The sequence below is a fragment of the Ahaetulla prasina genome, chromosome 3, assembly GCF_028640845.1.
Source record: "Ahaetulla prasina isolate Xishuangbanna chromosome 3, ASM2864084v1, whole genome shotgun sequence".
NCBI lineage: Eukaryota > Metazoa > Chordata > Lepidosauria > Squamata > Colubridae > Ahaetulla > Ahaetulla prasina.
The window spans coordinates 108,854,945-108,880,691 of NC_080541.1; the positions used below are offsets into that span (position 1 = coordinate 108,854,945).

Consider the following 25,747-nt stretch of genomic DNA (forward strand, 5'->3'; position numbering starts at 1 on the left):
ATGGCGGATAGAGACAGCGGCAGCGAGCAGGGCGGCGGCGGCGGCGGGGCGCCGGGCTCGGGCCCTGGCGGCGGGGGGGGCGGCGGGCCCGGCAGTAGCGGCGGCGGCGGCGGGGTGGGCCTCCAGCACGAGACGCAGGAGCTGGCCTCCAAGCGGGTGGACATCCAGAACAAGCGCTTCTACTTGGACGTCAAGCAGAACGCGAAGGGCCGCTTCCTGAAGATCGCGGAGGTGGGTGCGGGAGGCAGCAAGAGCCGGCTGACGCTCTCGATGTCAGTGGCGGTGGAGTTCCGCGATTATCTGGGCGACTTCATCGAGCACTACGCGCAGCTGGGGCCCAGCCAACCGCCGGAGCTGGCGCAGGCCGCGGACGAGCCCCGGCGGGCCCTGAAAAGCGAATTCCTGGTGCGCGAGAACCGCAAGTATTACATGGATTTGAAGGAGAACCAGCGCGGGCGATTCCTGCGCATCCGCCAGACAGTCAACCGCGGCCCAGGCCTCGGCTCCACACAGGGCCAGACCATCGCCTTGCCAGCGCAAGGGTTGATCGAGTTCCGCGACGCCTTGGCCAAGCTCATCGACGACTACGGCGTGGAGGAGGAGCCGGCCGAGCTGCCCGAGGGCACCTCCTTGACGGTGGATAACAAGCGGTTCTTTTTCGACGTGGGCTCCAACAAGTACGGCGTTTTCATGCGGGTGAGCGAGGTCAAGCCCACCTACCGCAACTCCATCACCGTCCCTTACAAGGTGTGGGCCAAATTCGGACACACTTTCTGCAAGTACTCGGACGAGATGAAGAAGATCCAGGAGAAGCAGAGAGACAAGCGGGCCGCCGCCGCCGCCGCATCCTCCTCCTCCTCCGGCGGAACAGAGCAGCAGCCAGAGACCGAAATCAGCAGCAGCACCGCTATCCCCACTGGCCCGCCCGGAGCCTTGCTGCAGGCGGAGGAGCCAGAGGAGGATTGATCTCCATCTATCTTTCCTCCCTCCTCTCCACATCCCTCCTTCCCGTTTGGCTGCCTCCTCCCTGCCCTGCTGCACAGAGACACTGGTAATAATGACAACAACACACAGAGAAAGACTTTATACTGTAAGGGAGAGAAAGAGAGAGAAAACCAACATCCACAAGCCGAAAATAATGCATACCGTTAAATATACCTGTTATAACTCCAAGGGGAGCACCATCTACCTATCCACCACCAAAACTGACAGCCGAGCAAGCAACTTCTTTCTCTCCACCCCATCGCTGGATTGTTCCTTCCACTCTTGCTCATCGTATAAAACAGTAAGCAGCTGCTAAAAACAAACAAACAAAAAAATTACAAAAAAAGTAATAACATTATATAAGATGAACTGTGTTTCCTACTTGATTAAAAAAATATAAAGAACTGAGTGTTTATTTCCCTAATTAACCAAGAACTTTTGTACACGTTTAAGCTATTATTATTAAAAAAAGTGTTTGCAAAAATGGTCAAGATTAAAATATTGCTGAATTATATTAAAAAAGAGAAAATGTCCTTTTCATGTTGAGCTAACATTTGACTTTAGCACAAAAAAGAGATATTTTAGAACACGTAAAATAATATTTTTAGTTTTTCTTCTCATTTTGTTACCAAATTTCAAAACCTTTCATGGAGGTTATTATAGTATATTTGACACCCTATATACCTGTGATTAGAGATGTGTATATATATATGAGGGCTAGGCATGCTGTGTGTCTGAGCTTTGTCTAAATGTTATGCAGAAGTCTGTAGAGTTAAAAGGTACGTAGGTTTAATTCATGCAAGGTAAACAATAAGTGCTCTCTTTTATACAATATGCATTGCATCTGGACCTTAAGCATATAAAATGGTCAGTGAAACTTCTGTGAACATAAAGAAAAATATTAAAAAGGCATTTAAATGAAATTTGCTAACTTGTGATTTTTATGGTTTGAACCAAAGTTATTCAAATAGTAAAAAGAGAGAGAGAAATGATCTCCCATATTTTTCTGCACCTGTTTGGTTTACAACTAAGTAGGTATCTTGTCATTGTTGTGTATATGAGATGTAATTGTATTGTTCATAATATATATATTTTTATGAAGTGTACTTAAAGTACTTTAACATGCAGCGATTTTCAGTATGCCTTTTTTTTTCAACAACAGGTGGTAAGGGTTTTTTGTGTGGCCACTAGCACTATTTTTATTTGTTCACAGTCTCAGTCAAAACTCCAGCTTATGTTAGTGCTAACTAACTTGTGTAGGCCTGTCGTAGACATCAGTTCAACATGATTATGGTGTAATCCTACTGAGCCATGGATTTGAATTTCCTTTAAAAGTAAAAGCCAAGTTGGTGTGTTGTAAAGAAATTTTCATGTAGCTGTGGTGCTAGTTATTACTGGCTACATACTTTATTCATGTAGTATTGACTCCTCCCCCAAGTGTGCAAACCTTCAGTTATAATTATGTACTTTGTGTGATATATATTAAAGCTGTAAAGTATAAAAATAGTCTGTGAGAATACTAACCTTTCTGGAAGTGTTCTCCAACTTGCAATTATTTGTAGTAATATACTTTTACAGATTTTTCTTTAAAATGTTTGTGCTTTTAATTGACTAACTACTTGCTGCTGTATAGTAAAATATTAATATATTTTTATCATTAAACTGCTGCATGACTATCATCATTGCAAGTGAAAAACAATAAATGATGCCTTAAAACATAGAAAAAATAGTTGGAATTCTGTAGGAAGAATGGACAAAACAAGAATCTTATTGATTCTTGAGTTTCTGAGTGTATTCATTTTCTAAACTACTTTGAAAAATTTATCAGTATGGATTTAACTACTGTGTGTAGGAAATTCTACCTGTAGGAACAGAACTGTATTTTGGTTCTCATTGATTGTAAGAGATTGGGTCTAGGTAAGACAATGATGGTTCAAAAGAAATGTATGTTTGGTTAAAAATAATCCCCTTCTTTACAGATGTATTATAAGTTATTAAGACAAATCTGTTTCAGTTATATCCTTTATTTCTAGTTAAATATATTTGCTAATGGTGTCTATATAGCACCAAATGTGCAATAATATTATATGGTTAGGAAATTTTTTTAGAATCACTGGAATTTATTACAATTGTTTTCTAAGATGCACTTTTCCATAAGGAATAAGTAAGCTTCCATGGTGCACAATCTTTTCGGCCGCATGTAAAAACATTGAGTGTTAGATTTGCTTTGTTTTAATTGGAGCACTTGTAGGCGGTTTCATACTGTATTTGAACTGTGATGTAGAAAGGACTGCATTTTCCATGCTGTAGGTAGTTGAAAAGCTTAAATGTTTTAATTTTTGCTAATTTGTTTGTAAGTTCCACTATTCCCTACAGTGTCTAAAGTTTTAATTCTAGGGATTGGCAGAAGTGTTGTTTTTAGCAATAACTTGTTTTGTATGGGGAGAGGGACAGTCTTGTTCCATTTGAATTAGATTAAACTTGTGTAACAGCAAACTACTCAACTCAGTTTTAGAATGGACATAGACAATAGGCCTGTAAAGAAAGTTTAAGTGAGTACTTTGCTTCTCAGGGTGTGATCGTACATTTTATTTGCCCCACTGTTGCCTGTGACCAGATTTGTATAACATAACAAATGTATGTTTATCAAAGGCAAAATTAGAATGACGGTACATACCTACCATCTTTGACCCTCTAAATCTGTTGTCTGATTCCAGGCAATGTTAAAGTTATTTTAGTCAACAAATATATATTTTGTTTGTGCCTCTTTCCTGAGAGTCAAAGTTCAAAAATCTTTTCCTGGTCTGTGTATCTGAGAATTCAGTTCTTTATATCAGGGGTCTCCAACCTTGGCAACTTTACGACTTTTGGACTTCAACTCCCAAAATTCCTCAGCCAGCACATGCACTGGGTGAGGAATTCTGGGAGTCCACAAGTCGTAATGTTGCCAAGGTTGGAGATCCCTGCCTTATATGATGGAACAAGATGACATGTGACTTTTATAATTCTCCTTTTATTATATCTTAGTCCAGTTCCAGTAGAATTTGGTGTCCCAAGTTGAAGAATCTTTTTTCCCCCCATAGGCACACTAGATACTTTAAGACCTGTTCAATATGCTGTTATTTGAACCATAAATTACCTTGATTTGAATTCATGTTTTTCCAGTTGAGGTGCTCAGTACCTAATAAAGGTACAATAACTCACAATTAAAATAAGCAATAGTGAGAGAATATTGTTTAAAGGCCAGATGAATAAAAGTAATGGTATATTTGATCATATTTGATATTTTAAAAACAGTATGTTCAAATGTGCCAAGCATCCAGCTTTTGGAAAACATGCCTTATTTTTCCTGAATATGTTTTCAGTGTCTTGTAGGAAAGATCCACAGTCATAATGATATTTTATATGAAATGCAAGAAAACTTGAAATCCACTGCAATATAAACATAAGTCTGTTTTTGTTTTATTTTTAAATGAAAGGGGCACTGTCAAGTAACTTTTAAAATATGATCTCCCTTTCAGACTATCACAGCATGGCAATTGTGTTCATTTTAATTCCACTTGTTTTTTTTAAGTTGCTCTGTCTGAGAAATTAAATAAATGAGTTAAAATTAGACACTGTTGATTCATGCCTCTTTATTATTGTATGCTGTAAAATGCCATTTTCAGCCAAAGGGGGAGCTAAAGTAATTAAAAAATAATATTCACTGTAGAGCAGAAATTTTCTGAGTGCTAGAAAAAATTAGCAGAGAAGGGCAAAAATAGGGAATGCAACATTTATTAATCTATCAAGAATAAAAGGTGTAAGCAACTTTTGCATGCAGATAATGGAAAATCTACAAAAATGTAAACATAAAAATACTTGACAGTGTCACTTTTTAAAGTATCATTTCAGGGACTGCACCTGATTCTATGTAGCTTTCTTTGAGAAGTACGACGAGTATAAACAAAAAATACCCAATCAGTATTTTGTAAAATGTACATCTGTCTATTATGCAGACAAGAGCCATCATTTCCAGCAATGAAGAACATTTGTGTGCCTATAGTAGGCCAGAAATATCAATTCAAAAGAACAACATTTTTTACTTTTAAAACATTGTAACACTGCTCTTAACAGCCAAAGCTGTGTAAATTATTGTATATAGTCATCTAATTAGATGGGATTTCTGCAGTAACAGGTACATACTAGTTACCAGTGCATGACTTTTCATGCTGACCAATAGTAACAAATCCATTTTGAATTGGTAGATAACACTTTTGAAATAATCTTCCTGCAAGGGATGATTATATTTTATAACTATTTTCCAATAAAACAATATTTTATCTATTTTATTTTATTTATTTAAAGTAATTTTTATTTTGTACTTTCATTAATAATGTATGTGTATCCGTGTATATATATATATAGATATATGTATATAGATATAGATACACACATACACACATATATATATATACATACACATACACAGATGTGTATGTGTATGATATAGTACATTTGCAATAAAAATCAGTGTGTCTATTTCAGTTGTACTCACTGGTTTCATTTCTTTTTACTTTCTAGTGGCATATTTTTTTCTAAAAAATAAAGAATGCCTGGGTCTGATAGTTATGTTACCAAGATTAAGGATAAACATTAACTTCACAAATTAGATACGTTTACATGTCCAGTTTACTTTCAGTGTTTCAGTCATCTACTTATGGCTTTAAGAATTTTGAAATTACAACATGAGTCCCTGCCTCATCCGTGACAAACCAGTTTTTTCATCTCATTCAGGACTTCATTTAACCAACAGTTCCTATATGTTTGGAATCAGTGATAGTTATGTTTTAGTGTCATATTATGTCTCAGAAATCAGAATTAATTTGATTTGGTGTCTTAGCGATCTAGAAGTAAACTAAAAAAGTAGTAGTAGTAGTAATACTATATAAGAATAACTGATGATCCCATAATGCACTGTTATTATCAAAAAGTTAGTTTCAGTGAATTAGAATAATTGTATTGACATTTCAAATGTCTGTGGGGATTCTAAATCATCCAGGTCATGGTGGTTCCAAAGGTGCTTTTCCAAAAGGCAACTGGACTTTCTTGGATTTTTTTCACAGAAAATACTGATACAGATAAACCCTCAAGTGGCTTTAACAACTTTCAGAGAGCTAACAACAGACCCTCAGAGTGCTAACAACCAGATGTCTGGCAAGAATATAAATCCTACCATTCCCCACCAGTCAGTTAGAACTGAAAAAGCTTCTTGGATGAGAAGTGAAACATCAACGAAAAAAAATCAAGAAAGTCGATTTGCCTTTTGGAAAAGCACCATTGGGACATTGACATTTCAAGTTTAAAATTAAATCTCAGGTATGTTTGATTTCTAACGTATTTTTTATTTTATAAATTTACAGTAGAATCTTACTTCTCCTGCCTATCTTCCTTCTGGGCATTGTACTTTCTAGTATCAGTGCTTATACTCTGTATAATAACCTCCTCCAATTTGATACCCTCTAGGCACAAATACATGTTAGATTTATAGATTTATAAAACCAAGAATTCCCAGAAAGTTGTAGGTGCAACACATCTGGAGACCACTAAGTTAAAGAAAGGTGCACATCTATAGATAATATGTATACTTTACAGGTAGCCCTTGACTTAAAAGAATTCATTGAGTGACCATTCAAAGTTACATCACTGAAAAAAATAACATGACAATTTTTCACACAACTGTTGCATCATCCCCATGATCAAAATTCAGACAGTTTGCAACCGACTCATATTCATGATCGTTGTGGTGCCCCAAGCTCATGTGTTCACTTTTTTTGACCTTCTGACAAGCAAAGTCAATGGGAAACCCAGATTCATTTAATAACTGTATTACTAACTTAACAACTGCAGTGATCACTAAACAACTGTGGGAAGAAAGATCATAAAATGGGGTAAAACTCACTTAACAAATGTCTTGCTTAGCAATATAAATTGTGGGCTCAGTTGTGGTCATAAGCCGAGGGCTACCTGTATAACATAAGCTTTCTATAAAGATGAATCTTCTAGCTAAGGTTCCCTAATGCTTTCCTGGCAATAAGAATCTCAGGCTTTTCTTTAATCGAGTGGGCAACTCTAAACAATCAGCAGTATAATTTCTTACTACTGGGAGATGGAAATTTAAAAAAGAAAAGTAAACCTTAATAGAGGATTAAGAGAAAATTAATACCCATGAAAGACGAATAAAGAAATGCCAAAATATTTGGCCCTGTCCACAACTTTAATAGTTGCTTTGCTCTGTCCTCTGTAGTTCTCAGCCCCACTTTCCAAGTATGCTAAGCGTGGTCCCAAGTCATAAAAAGGCAGCTCAGCATATTCTAGGTTAATATGCATAATACTGCAATGTTCTTTGGAGTTCTTGGTGCTCTCTGGAGTTGATTGTTTGCTTGCGGACATTATGTTACCTAGTTGGGTCATGACACATCTGCAAGCAAACAACCAACCTCAGAGAGCACCAAAAACTCCATAATTCTACCCTGAGCTTCATATATTCTATTATATTGGATTATTCATATATTAAAACATTACAAAAAAATTTACAGTTTCTTGGGTAGATAAATTGTCATTTTAGGAAGGACTATATTTACTAAATATTTCTTCCTCTGCTACTTAGTATTGCATATTTAACAGTAAAAAATATTTGATTTATTAAGTCATTGAACAGTATATTTTTGCACAATACTTTACTATGGGCATTCTTAATAATTGAAATAATAGTGTTTGAGTTGTTTCAGGTGAGAAACTGCTAATCTACCAGATCTTTCCCCTTGTTCTCAATGTCTTTCTTTTACAAATGTGTGTCTTCAATATATTGTTATCAGATATATAATTGCTTAGCATGATATAAGAATTAGACCATAGTCTGAATTGTTTAAGAAAGCTGAGCATGGAAATTCTGGCACTCGTGCACTTAAATGCTAGCATAATCTTTTCTTTCTTTTTTTTACTCTTACATCTTTAGTCTTACTTCTCAAAAAGTGCTGCTGGAAATAAAATATGTTCAGTTAGATCACTACCTTTTCCTTCATTTCAGTGCCAATCTCTGAAAAGTGCCAAATTAAGTTTATTTATGAAACTTAATTCAGTTTGAAAAGAAGCATACTGTGCAGCATAGAAAGCTCCTGTTTGAGCAGTGAAAGACTTGTGCTCTTAATGGTCATGAAAATCTGTGTCCACACAACTTGTTAAAAGTGCTGATTGTTTAATCATGATGCACTGAGAATAATATAAGGACTGAACTCCAATACAATAAGCAGAAATCATATAAATCACATTGTAGCATAGCACGCATGAATCATGTACTTGGATCCACTTATTTCCATATTACAAGATTCTTTAAAAGTGCTGCAAACAGCATATTTTTGCCTCTGAAACAACTTTTCCTATTTTAAAAAAAGCTAAGAAGTTTTTCAAATAAAAGCTAAAGAAGTTTTTCAAAATCTATAAAGACTGGGAATTTTCCTGTCATATCTGTTCATGTATTTTAAGTTATAAATAAGCTTAATCCTCTGCATATTATTTTGAGAAATTGAATGAAACTCGCCCTAGTTGTACATAGTCTTGCAGGAAGGATTAAAATAATGTTACCTCTAACTATCTACAGTACTCTTTAAATAGTGAAAAGGCAAAACAAAATTGACATCTATTTTTTTTCCCAAGGAAGAAATATTATTGGCAATGCACGTGATAGCATGAAGCCCCTCAAGGGATTTAAAAAATTAAATTCTAAGTTTTTAAAACTTAGAAAAAGTACCCTTCTAGCACTTTCGTTACAGGAGGCATATATTTTACCTTGTGTGGTTAACAGCAATCTGTTTCCTAAAAACTGAAAAAATCACTGCAGAGGGCTGTAATAGAACAACTGCTGTCTACAAAAATTCAATGCACATTTCTGGAATTTCTATCTTAAAATTCTACTTTGTTTTGATAAAAACCATGAATGTACTGAGTATATTTTATTTTTTATATGAGATAATGGGATTGAGTTCCAAGTATAGCTATATTTTCCTTCTCAATCCTTTTTCTGGTCTTTTAAATGAAAACACAGCGGGTATAACTTTTGTAATTAATGCATCATAACCCTGACCTTTGCAGAAGATTTCTATCTAACACTGCTAGTTTCCATTTGATTGGCCATTTTATACAGTCATTTGACTACTCTAGTAGTTTACTAGAGTGATGATTTGACATCTCTAGTAGTTTTACTATTGACATAACTCATATATTGAATCTGCCCTTAGATTAATGGAAGCTGCAGTCTATGTTAAAAATGATATTTAGGTCTTATTGAATGTTTAGAAAACGAATGCATGTTATTCCCATTCTGAAACAAGTGAATCCTCTGAGATTATTTTAGTTCCATGCTCCACTAAAAATCATACTGCTTGTATTTTAAAGTCATGTTCATTTTTCAGATTCCATGCTTAATAGAAGAATTAATGGTTTTAATGTTCTCCAGATATTTTTGATCACAGCTACTGGTGTTATCCATTTCACTGGCCATTTTAACTGACAGTTATAGAATTTTTGTCCAATATAAACCAAATTGTCTACTGCCTGTCAAAAAGAACCTTGTAAATGTCTATATATTTTCATTAAATAAAGCTTGGTCCTGTGAAATTAACTTTCTAAGTTAAAGGTACTGTATTGGCTGTCAAAAGTAAAATACTTTATTTCAAAGTGTTCTTTATTTTCTGGAGAAATTGGTCCTTTGTTAGTTTTCATTTGCCAATCAAGGTAAATCCTTGTTGCTTAGGAAAGGACATTCTGGCTCAGTGGTTTTACTTGGTAGACACAAAACAATTATATAAAATCAAATTATATATGCAATATTTAGTAAGAATGAATGAAAAAAGAGGATAAAAAGCCTCACAGGTATCTGAATATTAGGAATGATGTGATCAAAACTTTTATTAAATATCACGTGTCCTGTTCCATTTTTGTGGTTCCCAGAACAATCAATATTATTTTGGTATGTGAATACATTTTTATCATCTTCTCTCTCTTGTTTTTACAATAAAAATACAACACATTCATTTATCCCTAAAATTGATTCTGTTTGGCACATTCAATAACAAGGTGTAAGGTTGTATAAACATATTATGCAGAATAACAAAGGCTGTTTCTTATCAATTCAAGGCCTATCTCAAAAATAGTCAAATTTCTTTCAAAATGTCTAATTTGAATTTGAATAATTTTCTAATGTTAAATGTTTGACACTTTTTTTCTCATCCTGTTTTGAGGCCATTGTTTTTGTTTTGTCAAGTCTGTCATGTTTTTTAGTGATCAAGGACTAGTGCACTGTACTTTAATGCAGTTGCCAGTTTATATTGTTTGTCATTCCTTCATTCCTATAAATTTATCTGCTATAGTAAAGGAAAGACAGGACACATCTCAGTACTATCCATGGTGAGATATCAAAAGTCATGGCAGCATGATGAAAGCCCCAGCTCTTTTATATAGTACTGTCATCACATCATCTTGACTTTTTAACCTCCTTCCCATAGGTGCCAATGGTAGTTCCCTATGACTTCTAAACAACTATGACATATCTGTTTAGCATTAATATCTTTGTCTTAGATTTTTGCCTGCATGTTTTTATAGGAAAATGATGTATAATAGTTTGTGTTCTTAAGCAGCGCTCCCTGTTATTATAATGGGATGGATTCTTGTTTTGAGAGACTACTTCTTACCTATGTTGTAACTATCCAATATAAGTACATAAAAATCACAGTTTGGTTCATAAGGGTACACAAAAGAAGTTACTATTCTTGGGAAGTAGATAAGAACAAAAGTTTATAAATGTTTATTAATTTACAGTTACACTGTTTTAGCTATGACATTGTATTGTAATTTATTGAATTTACACTGCATTAAGTCAGAATTTTTAGGCATGATTTTTTGAGCAAGCTGTAGTGATCTGATCTGCATATAATATGATATCTGGCTACATGGAATCAAAAAGAAAAAGTGCTTTTACATTGATGCACTCCTTGTATAGGTAGTCCTCAACTTATTACCACAATTGAATCCAAAATTTATGCTGCTAAGTGAGAAATTTGTTAAGTGAGTTTTGCCCCATTTTACAACTTTCTCACATTTGTTAAGCGAATCACTGCAGTTGTTAAATTAGCAACATGGTTATTAAGTGAATCTGGCTTCTTCATTGACTTTGCTTGTCAGGTCGCAAAAGATGGTCACGGGTCCGGGACACTGCAACTGTCATAAATATGAACCAGTTGTCAAGCATCTGGATGTAAATCATGTGACCATGGGGATGCTGCAATGGTCATAAGTGTGAAAAATTGTCAAAAGTTACTATTTTCAATGCCATTATAACTTTGAACAGTCACTAAACTAATTGTTGTAAATTGAGGACTACCTTGTATATCTTTAAACAAGGCCATTTTAAAAGATAATGGTTGACAAATAGGATAGTAATATTTGAAATGATACCTTGAAAAGAATACTAATATTAGGAAATAGAAACTTTCAGAATTTCATCAAATTGGAGAAAAGGTCAAAGCAAAATTCTGAAATTTATAATTAATAATCATTTTCTTATTTCTCATTTTCTTCTCAAATTTGATCAGCTTTTCTGTGCTAAATTATATATTGAAAGTATATCTAGATATATCCTAAGAGATTTTTTTTTAAAGAGGACTCATTATGATTGTATACTTAACCTGTATTACATGTTTTAGAAGACAATAACTTGAGTTATTAACATGCCATTATTTACTATTTTTAAGCATTTTTATTAGTATTAGCATCCTGAAGACCACTGTTGAGGACACTGGAATATCTGCCACCCTTAATTAGGATTATTTTATCCCATTAAAAAAGTTACTAGTTTCTTGAATTTTGTTGAATAATTAAAACAGAAAGAACTCTAGTTTAGTTTCAGGTTAAGTTATATCCTTTAGCTTACTTCTTTGCTTTAATCCAAAGAATACCTGTCATCCATTCCTATAAGGAACAGTTAAGTGCTGTATTTGGAAGATTTTTATAATGAAAAATTTAAAAATAATACATCTGTTTTCAGTTATATATACTGGGATGTTAGTGATACTGGTGCTTTTCTTGCGCACCTCTTCTGTTAGTCTAAAAATGACTTTTAGATTTCCACTGCTACATTGAACTTTAGGCCATTCTTTTCTTTTTTTAATTTATTGTTTTATCATGTTGTATAAAATACAGAATAGTAAAACAAATGAACAAAATGAAACAAAGCAAAAACATACATTCAACCCTAACAACAACACCTAAAAAGAAAAAAAAGCATACAAAAAAGGAGGGAAAAGTGGTCAATTGGATTTAACATTTAACATGTAGGATCCACCTTGGCTGAAAAAAAGGTTGAGCTAAACATTACACTGTCTTCAAATCTCTCTGTTAATCATCTGTTATTATATTTAACACGTAGAAAGTCCAGAAACGATTTCCAGACTCTTATATATGTCTAGTCCATAATCTCTAATCAAAGCAATTAATTGTATGTCTAGTTTAATAAAAAGAAGGACTAGGGGAGACATGATAGCAGTGTTCCAATATCTCAGGGGTTGCCACAAAGAAGAGGGAGTCGGGCTGTTCTCCAAAGCACCTGAGGGTAGAACAAGAAGCAATGGGTGGAAACTGATCAAGGAAAGAAGCAACTTAGAACTAAGGAGAAATTTCCTGACAGTTAGAACAATTAATAAGTGGAACGACTTGCCTGCGGAAGTTGTAAATGCTCCAACACTGGAAATTTTTAAGAAAATGTTGGATAACCATCTGACTGAGATGGTGTAGGGTTTCCTGCCTGGGCAGGGGGTTGGACTAGAAGGTCTCCAAGGTCCCTTCCAACTCTGTTGTTATATTATATTATTATATATTATATTATAATTTTCCACCTCCACTAATTTAGTCAATTTCAAAATCTATTCAACAGTCAGCATCTGTTTTTCTTTCCAATGTTTGGCTAGTACAATCCTCACAGAATATCTCCCCAAATGGTTTTTCAATTGGCTTGTCCATCATACCTAAAAGAAAAGCTTCAGCGTTCATTAATATTTTTTGCATTGTCACTGTCATTGTTTATCCAGTATGTTTTCACATATTTGCAAGATCACCACATGTGATAAAATGAACCTCGATTTCGACTACTTTTCTAACATTAGAAATGTATTAGAAATCCCTTTATACATTTTGGCTAGTCTATCTGGGGTCAAGTACCAATGATACATCGTTTTATAAGCGTTTTCTTTCAAATTATAATTTATTCCCTTCGTCCATACATTCTTCCATTTATCTAGCATTATACCCAAATTTTTTTGCATATTTTACCATACTCTCTTTAACACATTCCTCTTCTAGATTCATCCTGAGTAGCATTTTATATATGTTAGAAATCGTGGTCATCTCTAGAACATAAATTAATGTCCAATTCAGATTTAGTTCCTGAGAAAACAAATTTTTTTTATCAAGTTTAAATCTTTCAAAAATTTTATAATAATTAAACCAATCACAAACAAATCCTTCATTTACTAATTGCTCTCTTGTTTTTATCTTAAATCACTCTTTTTCAAATATCAATAAGTTGATATGTCATTCATTTACATTCTGAAATCATCTTTGTTCTATATAGTGCTTCATGAGATGATAGCCAAATTGACACTTTATCGGCTAATCTTCTTTCATACTTCCACCATACATGTGCAATCGGTTGCCTAATAAAATAAATTGTAAAGCCAGGGTTAACTTAGATTTTGTCATATCACAGATAGGCATGCCATCCAAATGTCAAACCAAAACCTTTTGAGATTTAACAGCGTTGAATTTTTTAAAATTACCCAATCTTTTAACCATACCTGACAACAAGCATTATAATATAATGTAAAATCCGGCAAACCCAGACCACCCCTGTTTTTAAAATCTTACAGCAACTTATATTTAATTCTTGTTATTTTATTTTTCCAAATAAATGTAGATATATGTTTCTGTCACTGTTTGAAAGTGGAATCTGTAATAAATATTGGTATAGTCTGAAATAGAAACAACATTCTAGATAGTATATTTATTTTAATTACTGAGATTCTTCTCATTAATGACAAATCTAATTTTGCCCACCTATTTAAATCCAATTATATCTCCTTCCATATTTTACCATAACTGTTTTTGTAAAGCTTAGAATTTTCCTCAATAAGAGTCACCCCCAAGTACTGTAGCTTTTTCACAACTTTAAAACCAGTTTTAAATTCCAATCTCTTCTGATCTGCCACATTTATGTTCTTAGTACTGTCATCTTTGATTTATTTATTCTTAAATCTGCCATTTCTCCAAACATTTTAATCTTTCTCATAACACGTTCAATGTTTTCTAACAGGTCGTGCACAGTCAATACCAAATTGTCAGCAAATGCACATAATTTGTAATTATGTGTGCAGTCCTTTGCTGTGTTATCCTGTCTAATATCTTTATTTAACAGTTTCAACTCTAGAATAAATAGTAAAGGGATAAAGGACACCCCATCTTGTTCCCTTCTGGATTTCAACTGGTTTTGTAAAGTCTCCATTCACCATGATTCTAGCTTTCTGGAGTGTATAGAGGGAGTTCAGACCCTGTATAAAGCCCAGTCCAAAATCCATCTTTTCCACTATTTTAAACATAAATGCCCAGTTTAAATTGTCAAAAGCTTTTTTCTGAATGCAGAAATATTAATGCAACCTGTTTGTCACTACATTGTTGTAAATATTCAATTATATTCAAAATTACTCTTTTAGTTGTATTTTAGGTAAGAAGTAACACTGGTCTTTTATGTATATAATCCTAGATGTAAAGAGGTCATAGTCATTATTAAGGAGAGAGATTGGCCTATAGTTGTTCACAGAAGTTAAATCCAATCCTTCTCTGGGAATTAAAGAAATGTAGGCATCCTTCCAAGAGTCTGATATAGGGTTCCCCCGTAAAATAGAATTCATTAAGTCCTTCATTGGAAGAAATAATTGATCTTCAAAAATTTTATAGAGTCCACTCAATAGGCCATCTGGTCCTGGAACTTTGTCTGTTTTAGCTGTTTTAAGTGCTTCTATTATTTTGAAAGTTGTTATTGGACTATTCAAAATTTGCTTGTAGTTTTCCTGTAGTTTAGGAAGATTTTTTGTTGTATACTCCTCCATTGTATCTAAAGAGCTATCTTGTTTTTATATAGGTTAGTGTAATAATTCAAAAAAAGTATTTGAATTTTTGGTTACTGATGTAAGTCTTTTCCCTTCTTGAAGCTTGGTTATCATCTTCTTTTCTGTTTTTTTAGTTTGTATGCCAAACCATCTCCCTGATTTATTTGCATGTTCAAAAAAGTATTGTTTCGTATATTTAAGTTTCTTTTCAAGGAAAAGAAATTTGTAAGAAATTTGTGGTTCCAATATTTTTAGTTGATTAAGTATGTTAGAATCTTCTGGTGAGTTCTGGAGTCCCTTCTCCTTCAATTTAATTTCTTGTAACACATTTTGGATTTTTTCATTCATCTTCCTCTTAATTGGTATATTGTATTGTATAAAATATTCTTGTATCACAGCCGTACAAGCAATCCATACTTTTTATCAAATTGGTTCCCTTACCTAAATTATTGGTAAATGTTGGCCATTCTTGATGAAAACTGTTCCTTATCTAAAATGTTGCCATTTTTTTGCTAATTTGTCAGAAAAAACAAGGGAATCGTGTATAATTTATATTACAACTTCTGTATTTAGAATAGAATAGAACAGAATAGAATAGAATAGAATAGAATAACACAGTTGGAAGGGACCTTATAGGTCATCTAGTTCAGCTCCCCACCCAAACAGGAGACTTTACACTGTTTCTGATGACTGCCCAGTCTCCTCTTGAAAACTTCCAGTGATGAAGCACCCACAACTTCTGAAGGCAACTTCTGTTCCATTGGTTGATTGTTCTCACTGTCAGAAAATTTCCCCTTATTTCTAGTTTGATTCTCTCTTTGATCAGTTTCCATCTATTATTCCTTGTCTGGCCTTCAGGTGGTTTGGAAGAAAGTAACAGGAACAAGTTCAGTTAAGAACATTTGTCAATTTCTTCCTTTTTCATGTCAGAATTTCATGTTGCAGAAAACTATTTGAGGCAGTGTTAATTCTGAAGTTTATGCTCAGATGTATAATATAGGTATAATGGTAGAGTCTTCACATTTAATAGAGTTGCTGAAATAACCATATAATTTTTATTCCTGGAAACAACATTATTTATTTTAATTTGTATGCTGCTGGATACAGAAATCTAATAAAAACATATAAGTTCTGACATCCATGGTAAGCATGGATTCTTCATATTTAGTAAGAGTGTCTGATAATACATTTTAATCACTTTTCAAGGATAAGTGTAGGCTTCATTTTTAGAAACTAAGTACATAGTTTAAAAGTAAGTATAATTTTATTTATTTTATTTATTTATTTGTCACAATAGTATATGTAAGCGTAAGCATGAAATAAGTATATGTCATATAAGGATATATATAAGCATAAGTATAAAAAAGAAAAACTATACGAATTGGATGCAATCAAAGGGAACATTAGGACAGGAACAGTAGGCATGCTTGTGCTCTTATGTACGCCTCTTACAGACCTCTTAGGAATGGGGTGAGGTCAATAGTAGATAGTTTTTGGTTAAAGTTTTGGGGATTTTGGGAAGAGACCACAGAGTCAGGTAGTGAATTCCAGGCATTAACAACTCTATTACTGAAGTCATATTTTCTGCAGGCAAGATTGGAGCGATTCACATTAAGTTTAAATCTATTGTGTGCTCGTGTAATGTTGCGATTGAAGCTGAAGTAGTGTTCAACAGGAAGGATATTGTAACAGGTTATTCTATGAGTTAAACTCAGGTCATATCGAAGGCGGCAGAGTTCTAAATTTTCTAAACCCAGTATTTCTAGTCTGGTGGTATAAGGTATTTTATTGTATTCAGAGGAGTGGAGAACTCTTCTTGTAAAATATTTTTGAACTCGCTCAATTGTATTAATGTCCGAAATGAGGTATGGGTTCCAGACAGGCGAGCTGTATTCAAGAATTGGTCTAGCAAATGTTTTATATGCTTTGGTTAGTAGTGTAATGTTTCTGGAGAAGAAACTATGCAAGATTAAGTTTACAACTCTTAAAGCCTTTTTTGCAATGTAGTTGCAGTGGGCTTTGGCACTTAGATCATTTGATATGAAAACTCCAAGATCTTTAACGGGGTGGGGGGGTCATCTACAAGGTAATGTCCATCGAGTTTGTATTTAGTGTTCTGATTCTTTTTTCCAATGTGTAAGACAGAGCGGTTGCTGGTCGAGATTTGGACTTGCCAGTTTTTTTATCATTCTGACACAAAGTCAAGGTCTTTTTGGAGGGTAGCCGTATTGTTGGTAGTGTTAAATAGTTTAACATTGTCAGCGAAGAGAACACAATTACTTATAATATGGTCACAGAGGTCATTAATGTTTAATATGAAGAGTGTAGGTCCCAGAACGCTACCTTGGGGGACGCTGCTATTGACAGGAGCGGGATTTGATAGGGTTTATAATAAATTGATAATAATTTTTTTATCAATAAATAAATTTATTGATAATTAATTTGATAGGGTTTGATAATAAAAATAGGATTTGATAATAAATTGTTTTCAGATTAGTTTTAAGCAGCAATGGGATTAAATCAGGTATATAGTTGTCGAATGAACCAGAGCTAGTTCAATTATTTATAGATATTATATATTTTAATTTTGTATTATATATGTGCGTGTATTATATATATACAATAGTTTATCAACATCAGAATGCTATAGGTTGTCTGTCTCTGTCCTTACCACTATCTCTAACAACAGGTAATTTGCATTAGTTAAACTATTCATGTTTATTAGCTTGTCTTCAATAAACAGAACACTATTCCAATAACTGGCACACATATTTCTGACTTGAAATCAAAAAGTTTTTAAATTAAATAAGCAAATTTCAGCCAAGGAAGCACATAAAATTTAAAACATAGGAGGTGATAATGCTAACATATTCTTCCTCACCTTTTTTTTTTTTTGCTGTCCATAATCTTGAGAACAAATGAAAGCTTTCCAGCTGTTTCAGAGAATAGCTATTTCTGAATGGTGACTGTAGCTTGCTGTCATGTTAGGTTTTTTCCTACATTTACTTTACTCCAAATAATTTCACTTTTTTACTATTCCTCCTCTTTGTATAAATCAGCTGGGTGATCTTGGCCAGTCATTCTCACTCAGCCCAAGTCTTCTCACAGGGTGTTGTGAAGAAAATAGGAGTAGGAAGGTGTATTAGATAACTAAGTAAATTTACACAGGCTTCTTCTCCACCTTGCTTTGAGCTACATATCCCTTCTTTTATACGCATTGTCTTCTTTGCCCTTGCATTCTTAGACAGCAAGGTAAAGGCTTAATTCTCTCTCTCCCTCTCTCCCTCTCTCTCTCTCTCAACTATTATGTTGGCAAATAAAAACTGAGACTTCATTGTAAAAAAATTGCATACGGTATTTGAAATAGATTTTGAAAATCTTACCATATGGTTCCTGTTTTGATCCATTACCCTTTCCCCTAAATAACTGTATAAATTATTTAAACTTTTAATATGTTTCTGTTCTGATCCGGTGTTTCTCATTTTTACATTTCACTTTGTGCTTCGTGATCTTCAAGAAATGGAAGATTATATGAAGAAATCACACATTTAATATATTTATTTCTTGGTCCAAACCTCCTTTTTCAGTTGATGCAGAAGATGGAAGAACCCAAGACAAGTGAAAAGCAAGAGGAATTAGTATATATGCTATGCAGGAGCATAGTGCAAGTTCTCATGGTACAAACTTGCAGATTGTACTCCTGTGCCATTCATGGATATAGTCTATATTTTGCAATATTTCAAAGTGCTTTTCAGAAATCATGTGCTATGTATTGATTGCATAGCCATGCACAATTGAAATGCTAACAGAAGCAACACATTATCTTGAATTCAGTATTTAAAATACGTGCTGCAATATGATTTGGGTACAATAATATTGTCTAATTTTCTTTTCTCAATGAATATCTCTTTTACAAATGTTTTCAATGTTTTTATTTTACCTTGTGGAGATACAAAAATACTTTTAAGGCAAAACCCCCAAGCTTTACATTTGTAAGCTTAGAGTTTACAAATCCATTAGAGGGTCATATCTGCCCCATTTTTTTCATTTGCTCCTTTTTGCATGGATTGTTTTTTGAATATCATACATTGCTTTTCATTATTTTGACAAATAGGTCATTGAATAGAAGATAAGTATATATAATTATAACATAACTGAATTTGAAGATAGGCTTTAAAGAAGGGATGAATAATTCCAATCTTGTCTCCTTCCTATTTTTTTCCATTATTTACCAAAACTGGATCCACCTCTGGCTTATTTCATGTCCTGGACAATTGCGGAAATGTGTCACCCCCTTTTTCTACCATAGCTGAAACCACAAGCAACAACTTGCTTATAGTCAATATACTACACTGTTGTTGTCTCCCCTTTCTCACATCATCGCACAATAAGGGGACTCAGTGGTCCCATCATAGTGGCTAAAGACATTGTACTGCACATTTTTTCTTAAGAATAATTAAATGAATAATAATTACCTGATGTCCCCAGATCTACCAGGAGTACAAATCCCTAGAGTGAAGAAGAAAATTAAAGGTATGCTTAAAGTTAATCTGAGGATTCCATTTTCTGAACAGATAAATATATTTGCCCAGTCTCAATTAAATCTCTGGATTTATATTCTCCAAAAAAAAAATCATTAAGAAGCAACTTGGGCTCATGGTTTGTAAATTTTGATCCTTCTTAAGACTTTTGCTACAAAGGAAAAATTAAAGGGGTATGTCATTGGAAATGAAATATCTACCTGCTTCTCTAAAAGCTGACTATTAATTATAATTTCTCCCTAAGTGGGCCATGTATCTTGATTGCACCAGGTATGACAAGATTTTAAGAAAAATGTTTTTTAACCACATTATGCCACTATAGCATCATAGAGGATTTATCTAGGTTAATATCAGTGGGGCAGTGAGCAAATTTTGCTTCTTTACAACAAAGGTTCCAAGTAGAATATTTTACTTTTTCTCAGTAGCTAGACAACTACTAATCTGTTGAAAAGTTAAACTTGCACTACCTACAAGTACATATATTAATTCAGAATCAAGGTTCTCTTTATCAGCCCTCTTCTTTGTTTTGCTCCTAGAGCATATCAACATGCAATCTTCTGAGATAGACACATTTAGACATGTATTTGTGTAGAATATACTTATCATGTTAGATTGTTGCATGCCTTCACAATACTAAGAAAAGGCAGGTAAAATAATGTACAAAAAGGAGGAGTTTATTTTCAATTTCTAGAAATGTAGGGTTGGTTTTTTTTGCAAATCTGCAATGTTTAATTAAAAGATAAATATAAATATGAAATAAGATATGAAAGCTGGATCCTTAGTTTTCTATTTCCAATAAAAGTGAAGATGATGGCATAATTAAAATGTTTATAATCACTTTGCTGTTTTATTATCTCAGTAGGTAATAAGAAGTCGGTGTAACAGTTAAGAATATTGATTTTACATTTTCAAAAACTAATCTGATCTAGAAATCTGATTTGATTATCTGTTTTTTGGAAATGTATTGTTGACATGTTAAGGATATTCAGTCTATTTTAAATATTTGAATATTAAGTACTTTTCTTAGGTATTAAAATCATGTCCAATTTAGTAGTGGGGGTATTACCATGTGGATTACCTATCTAATCTGAAAATAAAGAATAGTATATCAAAATAAATAAGAATATATTTCTTAAAAAAATAATTCTTCATAATTTTCCCTGAATACACAGCCATGCGATACTCTTATTAAGACTAATCAAATATGGACAAAATGATGTGTGATAGAAAATCTAATGTCACAAATAAAAGTTTTGGTCTGACGTGATTTTTTTTTAAATGAACCAGCATGACTTACTTTGTACATTAAGGGAAAATCAATGTTCATATAAAAGTCTAATATATGGTGTGTTTTTTCCTTCACATAAAGTGTATTTTCATAATTCTAATATGATCTTTGAATTTTGCATAGAAAGAAACGCTTATTTTAAATGTTACTCAGGGTAAGCAGGCCTTGTGAAAATATTTTGAAAGGAAAGTGCTTATATTATTGAATAAAGTTTGTTTACTTGCTTTTCAGTAGCACGAGGCTTCTGGTTTGGGACAGTTAAAGAGACCCAGGCATTACACTTTGTTGAGATTCCCCATACACCATATTCTGTCTGACTCACACACACACATTCTCTCTCAGATTTAAAAAAATGATACACAAAATAGTTAAAAATGCAATAGTCTGTAGAAACTGGGGAATACACTGAAAATTTTTCCATATAAACCAATATTTACCAGTAATCTTGTGTTTCTATTTTTTTTTTTTTGGCAGACTTTTACCAGTAAATATCGGTTTATTCCTGAAACCAGAAGCCCTAAACATATCTTTGTTTATAAGGTCAGTCTTCGTTTCCTGTTTCTGTCCTTCCCCACTTATTTACAAACTCTGTTGTTTTTCAGGTTATGGAAAGTATGGAGTATTCTCTTTGTTTTCCTGCTTGCCACCATTTTTTTAAAAAAATTGAACTTTGTTAGACGTACAGACTGGAGGCTTGGGCATTCTTTTCATCTTAGAAATTTTTATATATAGCTAATAATTATACTGAAGTCCAGAAGAACGTTAAACTTAAATGTTCTTTAATATATAAAATTGCAGGGTGAATTAGTCACCATTTAACAAAATTCTTAGATGGGCATTCACTACTTACTGGTATATGTTAAACGTCATATAATTCCAAAAAGTGCTAACGTAATAATGAAGCACTGAGTTTAAAATAGGATTGTGCTTTAAGTGAATTTTGAAATAGATTTCTACAGAATCATTTAAATAAAAGTGGGATTGCACTTCAATAAAATTGTTGCCAATTCTGCAATAAGATTAGTCAATATGGAATGACATTGAATTTATTGAATTCAATATATTGAATATATTGCAATATTTTCTGAACATTTGAAATATTGGTGATATATTATTATAGTATACTTAACTGAAATTACCTGCCAGTACCCTTCTTTCCGTTAACTCTTGCTTTTAAAGAACATGTATCAATATCAAGCTATACTTTTTAATTTACAAATCAAATAGTCTCTATCAATGGAGCACTGGTAACTTCAACAGTACCCTCATGCACTTCTTGTCATCTGCTTCTGATACCTGAATGCCTGCAGTCCCATGGATGTATTGGGAATCTCACATATTGGTGATTGGGTTTAGGATTCCATGTTCCTCTGCATAATGCTTTTTATGATTTCAAGCATTACATTAAATGGGTGGAACTATGTAGGCTGTCATGCTGTGTGAATGTTGAGATGGCCTGTAGAATTGTGTAGCATTTATCATATTTGTTTATATCACAATTCTTCCTTTTAAACAAAATCCCTTTCATTCTTGAATTTTCACAGTTTCTTGTCCCAGTCGAAAACTAATTTTCCTCCCCTTTTGCAGCTGTCTTTTTGTGATTATGATTGTGCAATATTATTGGCCACAACTTTAATCTGAGCAATTGACACTGGTCCATCTTCAAATCATTCAGAAGACTTGAAGAGAACTCCTCTTTCTTCTCTGGAATTCAAATGTATACGTTTCATCTGAAATAAGTTATTTAAAAGTCAAACATCTTCAGTATCTATAAATTACAGTGCAATTCAAGAAGTTCCCAAAATACTATATTAAGAGCCTTATCTATATAGATAATTCCTTTCATGATTTCAAATTGAAAGAAGATGTCATTAATTAGGTATATCAGCCGTGGTTTTTTTTTTACTGTCAATATTGTAATTTTGTAATATTGTCAATATTTAATCAAATTGATGCCAATTAAATTTTGTTCAAATGTGCTTCACTTTTCCATACTATATTTCTGTCAGTATTCAGGTTTCTTAATTAGAAAGAGATAATTTTGTGTGTAAACTTTTCCCACAATACTAAATATCCCTATAGAGAATCAGAGATATATAGATACATACATACAACTGGAATTCTAAGCCCAATATTGTTAAATCTTTGTGGATTTATATCTTTACTGAATGCCTGTTAACAAGGTAAATTAAAATTGTGAATAACACAATGATCAGGCTCACAATGTCAGACTAAAGTTTCAAATACTGATTTGATAGGCTAGGTCTAGGACAATATATGGCAGCACCCAAACAAGGCCTTTTGTAGCTAATTTGCTCTTGTTACATTTTTTTTCACTGCAGGCAAAGCAGAAACTAAGCTTTCAAATGAATCAGTATTCATAAATCAACCTTAGCCCCTTAAAGATGGCATCTAATCCTTTGTTGTTAGACATATTTAATCATAATCATGAGAATCTATTAATAAATTCCTGTTCCTATTTTTTTCTCTCATTCTCACAATCAGGAGGAGGAAGCAAAAGTGATTATGCCACATTTAACCAAAAACTGCTAATAGTTAACATGGTTTATTTTGCCATATGAAGGCTTTTTACTCCTTTATGTGCAAATCTGGCCAATAAAATAGCAGGGGTTGTAAATATTTTTGAATAGATGCCATCAGAAAGGTAGTAAAAATTGAAAGACACTTCCAAATTTACAGAATAAAAACTGAACAATAGTTTAAAAGTAAATCATTTTGAATTAGTTTTAAAATTCTTTGGGCTTGAGATCTTCCCAATTTTCTGCCCTCTTGAATTCTTAGAATGAACTTGGCTCAAATGTAGGATTTGTTCCAAGGCTTTAGCACCTTGTGCACAGTTTAAACATTTCCAAACTGTTTTCTAGGTAAGAAGAATAATGGGAACTACTCTGGAAATCAGTGCTTGTTCTGAAAATCTTTTCTTCTCAAGATGAGGTACCTGCACAAATAATCCAGGAAGTTCAGAATGTTATTGTCTCTTGAGAAATAATGACTGCTGGATGACTTTTGCTATCTGAATATAGGGGTACTGTTAAAATTTATAACCACTTTTAAAATAATGGGATTTCCTTTTTCTCACAATGGTGCACATCATTGTATTTGAATGGAAAGATTTGACAGGGCAAAGTAATCCTAAATACCTTTCCTTTCTGGATATAGAATGTTTTGCACATGTCAATTTTCTGTAAAGATCAGAGCAATGTTTCTCTTGTCTGCATATTTTTGCTAGTTAATATTTATTAGATGTGCCAAGCTCCATTGGATATATTTTTCTGTAACTTCTGAAATTATTAAATAACCATATACCTGTATGAGTGCACACATTAGAACACTGGAATGTTGAACTAAGCATTTTTATGTAAATAATTACTATCCTTCAGTTGCAGAATAAAGCCTGGATATCATCTCATAACTGTTGTATTTTGCCCTAATGGGAAATGTTCAGACATTCTGTGATGTATGTACTTGTGCCACTGTTTATGTGTAACTACTAATTATAAATTGTAAACATGCTTGTTTCGTTGTTCAGAATAGTATTTCTCTTGTTGAAAATATTTTCAGTTAAATGTGAAAAGGAATTTATTTATTTTTTTAAGATTGTCTTGCAAGGTCTGTTTTCTCTACTTTTTTCCTAAAAAATAGTAGGGTAAAGATTGGAATTTTGTCTAGTTTTTCACTTGATAGACCAAAGTTACTATTGACACTGTCTTGCAATGCTGATCAAATGTATATCTTTTTGCACTTTAAATGAATAAGAAATGAGGAAAATCAAAGTGTCAATTGTACATACATTCACTGTACAGTGAATGTATACCATTAGTTAATCTGTTTTTAAACAGAATATTTTCCTTTGTGGGAAGGGGAATACTCAAGCAATGTATTTGCTAGTCGATATAAAGTGTTTACATGTAATTACTTAATAAATTATTTGATTTAAGATGGATCTTTCTGGTGATTTTTAAATGATAATGATAATATCTGGTTTTTGTCAGGGTATAAGTATTTAAAAATTGTATGGAATAATCAGTTTCAATATATTCATTTGATTAAAATTCTGAGGAAGGCAAAAGTACTGCACTTGGGGCTGCGTGCAGAGAACTTTGCTTCACTATTTATTAAAGACCATACAGCCTCAAAAATTACTCTGCTTTTTTTAGCTTTTCTTCTGCATTTGAACAAGTCTGCTAGAATATGCGTATTTTGCACAGTGGATGTCAAGTTGTGACAGTTGTTCAGGATATCCAACTAACTGGTTCGGTGGCCTATACTGCAGTAAATGTGTGGGCAGTTTTGTTGGTGAACCTGCTTAAGTAACTTATGACATTTTATTATGATACTATGCTATACCAGAAACAAGATCTGAAATGTTAAAATAGAATTCAGAAGTAAAGCTGTTGTTCACTCCCTTGGTCCTATAAGATTGGGCTTTTTACATTTCCTTAAAAGGCTTAACAAATATATCTTTGAATGTACAAAAGCAGAGTGTAGATCTGTGTTCTTTTAGTTCTTGCATAGATAAGTTATATTCAGCAATAAAATGTAGACAAAATTAGAAATAATTTGTAGCATAACTTTCCACCACATGTATTAACTTTGCTTGGAAAAGCATCCCTGAGTAGGCAGAAGTAGAAACACTGCATCTCTATACAGAATTTCCCAAGTTCTGATAAAACCAAATCATATGCTACCGTATCTATATGAGCCATGATGATGCAGTGGTT

At 33.4% G+C, this 25,747-nt stretch overlaps 1 protein-coding gene across 2 annotated transcripts; it reads left to right on the top strand.

Annotated features, from left to right (window-relative positions):
* Positions 1 to 24,928, top strand: PURA (purine rich element binding protein A). 2 transcript variants are annotated; one of them, XM_058178980.1, is made up of 3 exons: positions 1 to 1,285; positions 21,480 to 21,545; positions 23,891 to 24,928. In XM_058178980.1, the coding sequence occupies exon 1, from the start codon at positions 1 to 3 to the stop codon at positions 964 to 966; it is 966 nt and encodes a 321-aa protein (XP_058034963.1). In that variant the 3' UTR covers positions 967 to 1,285; positions 21,480 to 21,545; positions 23,891 to 24,928. The 2 variants fall into 2 exon arrangements, with proteins under 2 accessions (XP_058034963.1, XP_058034964.1); XM_058178981.1 differs by lacking the exon at positions 21,480 to 21,545.
* The last annotated feature ends 819 nt before the right edge of the window (positions 24,929 to 25,747 follow it).

Excerpts from the sequence above, each read along its gene's own strand:
- PURA (XM_058178980.1), top strand. The coding sequence starts at position 1 with ATGGCGGATAGAGACAGCGGCAGCGAGCAGGGCGGCGGCGGCGGCGGG.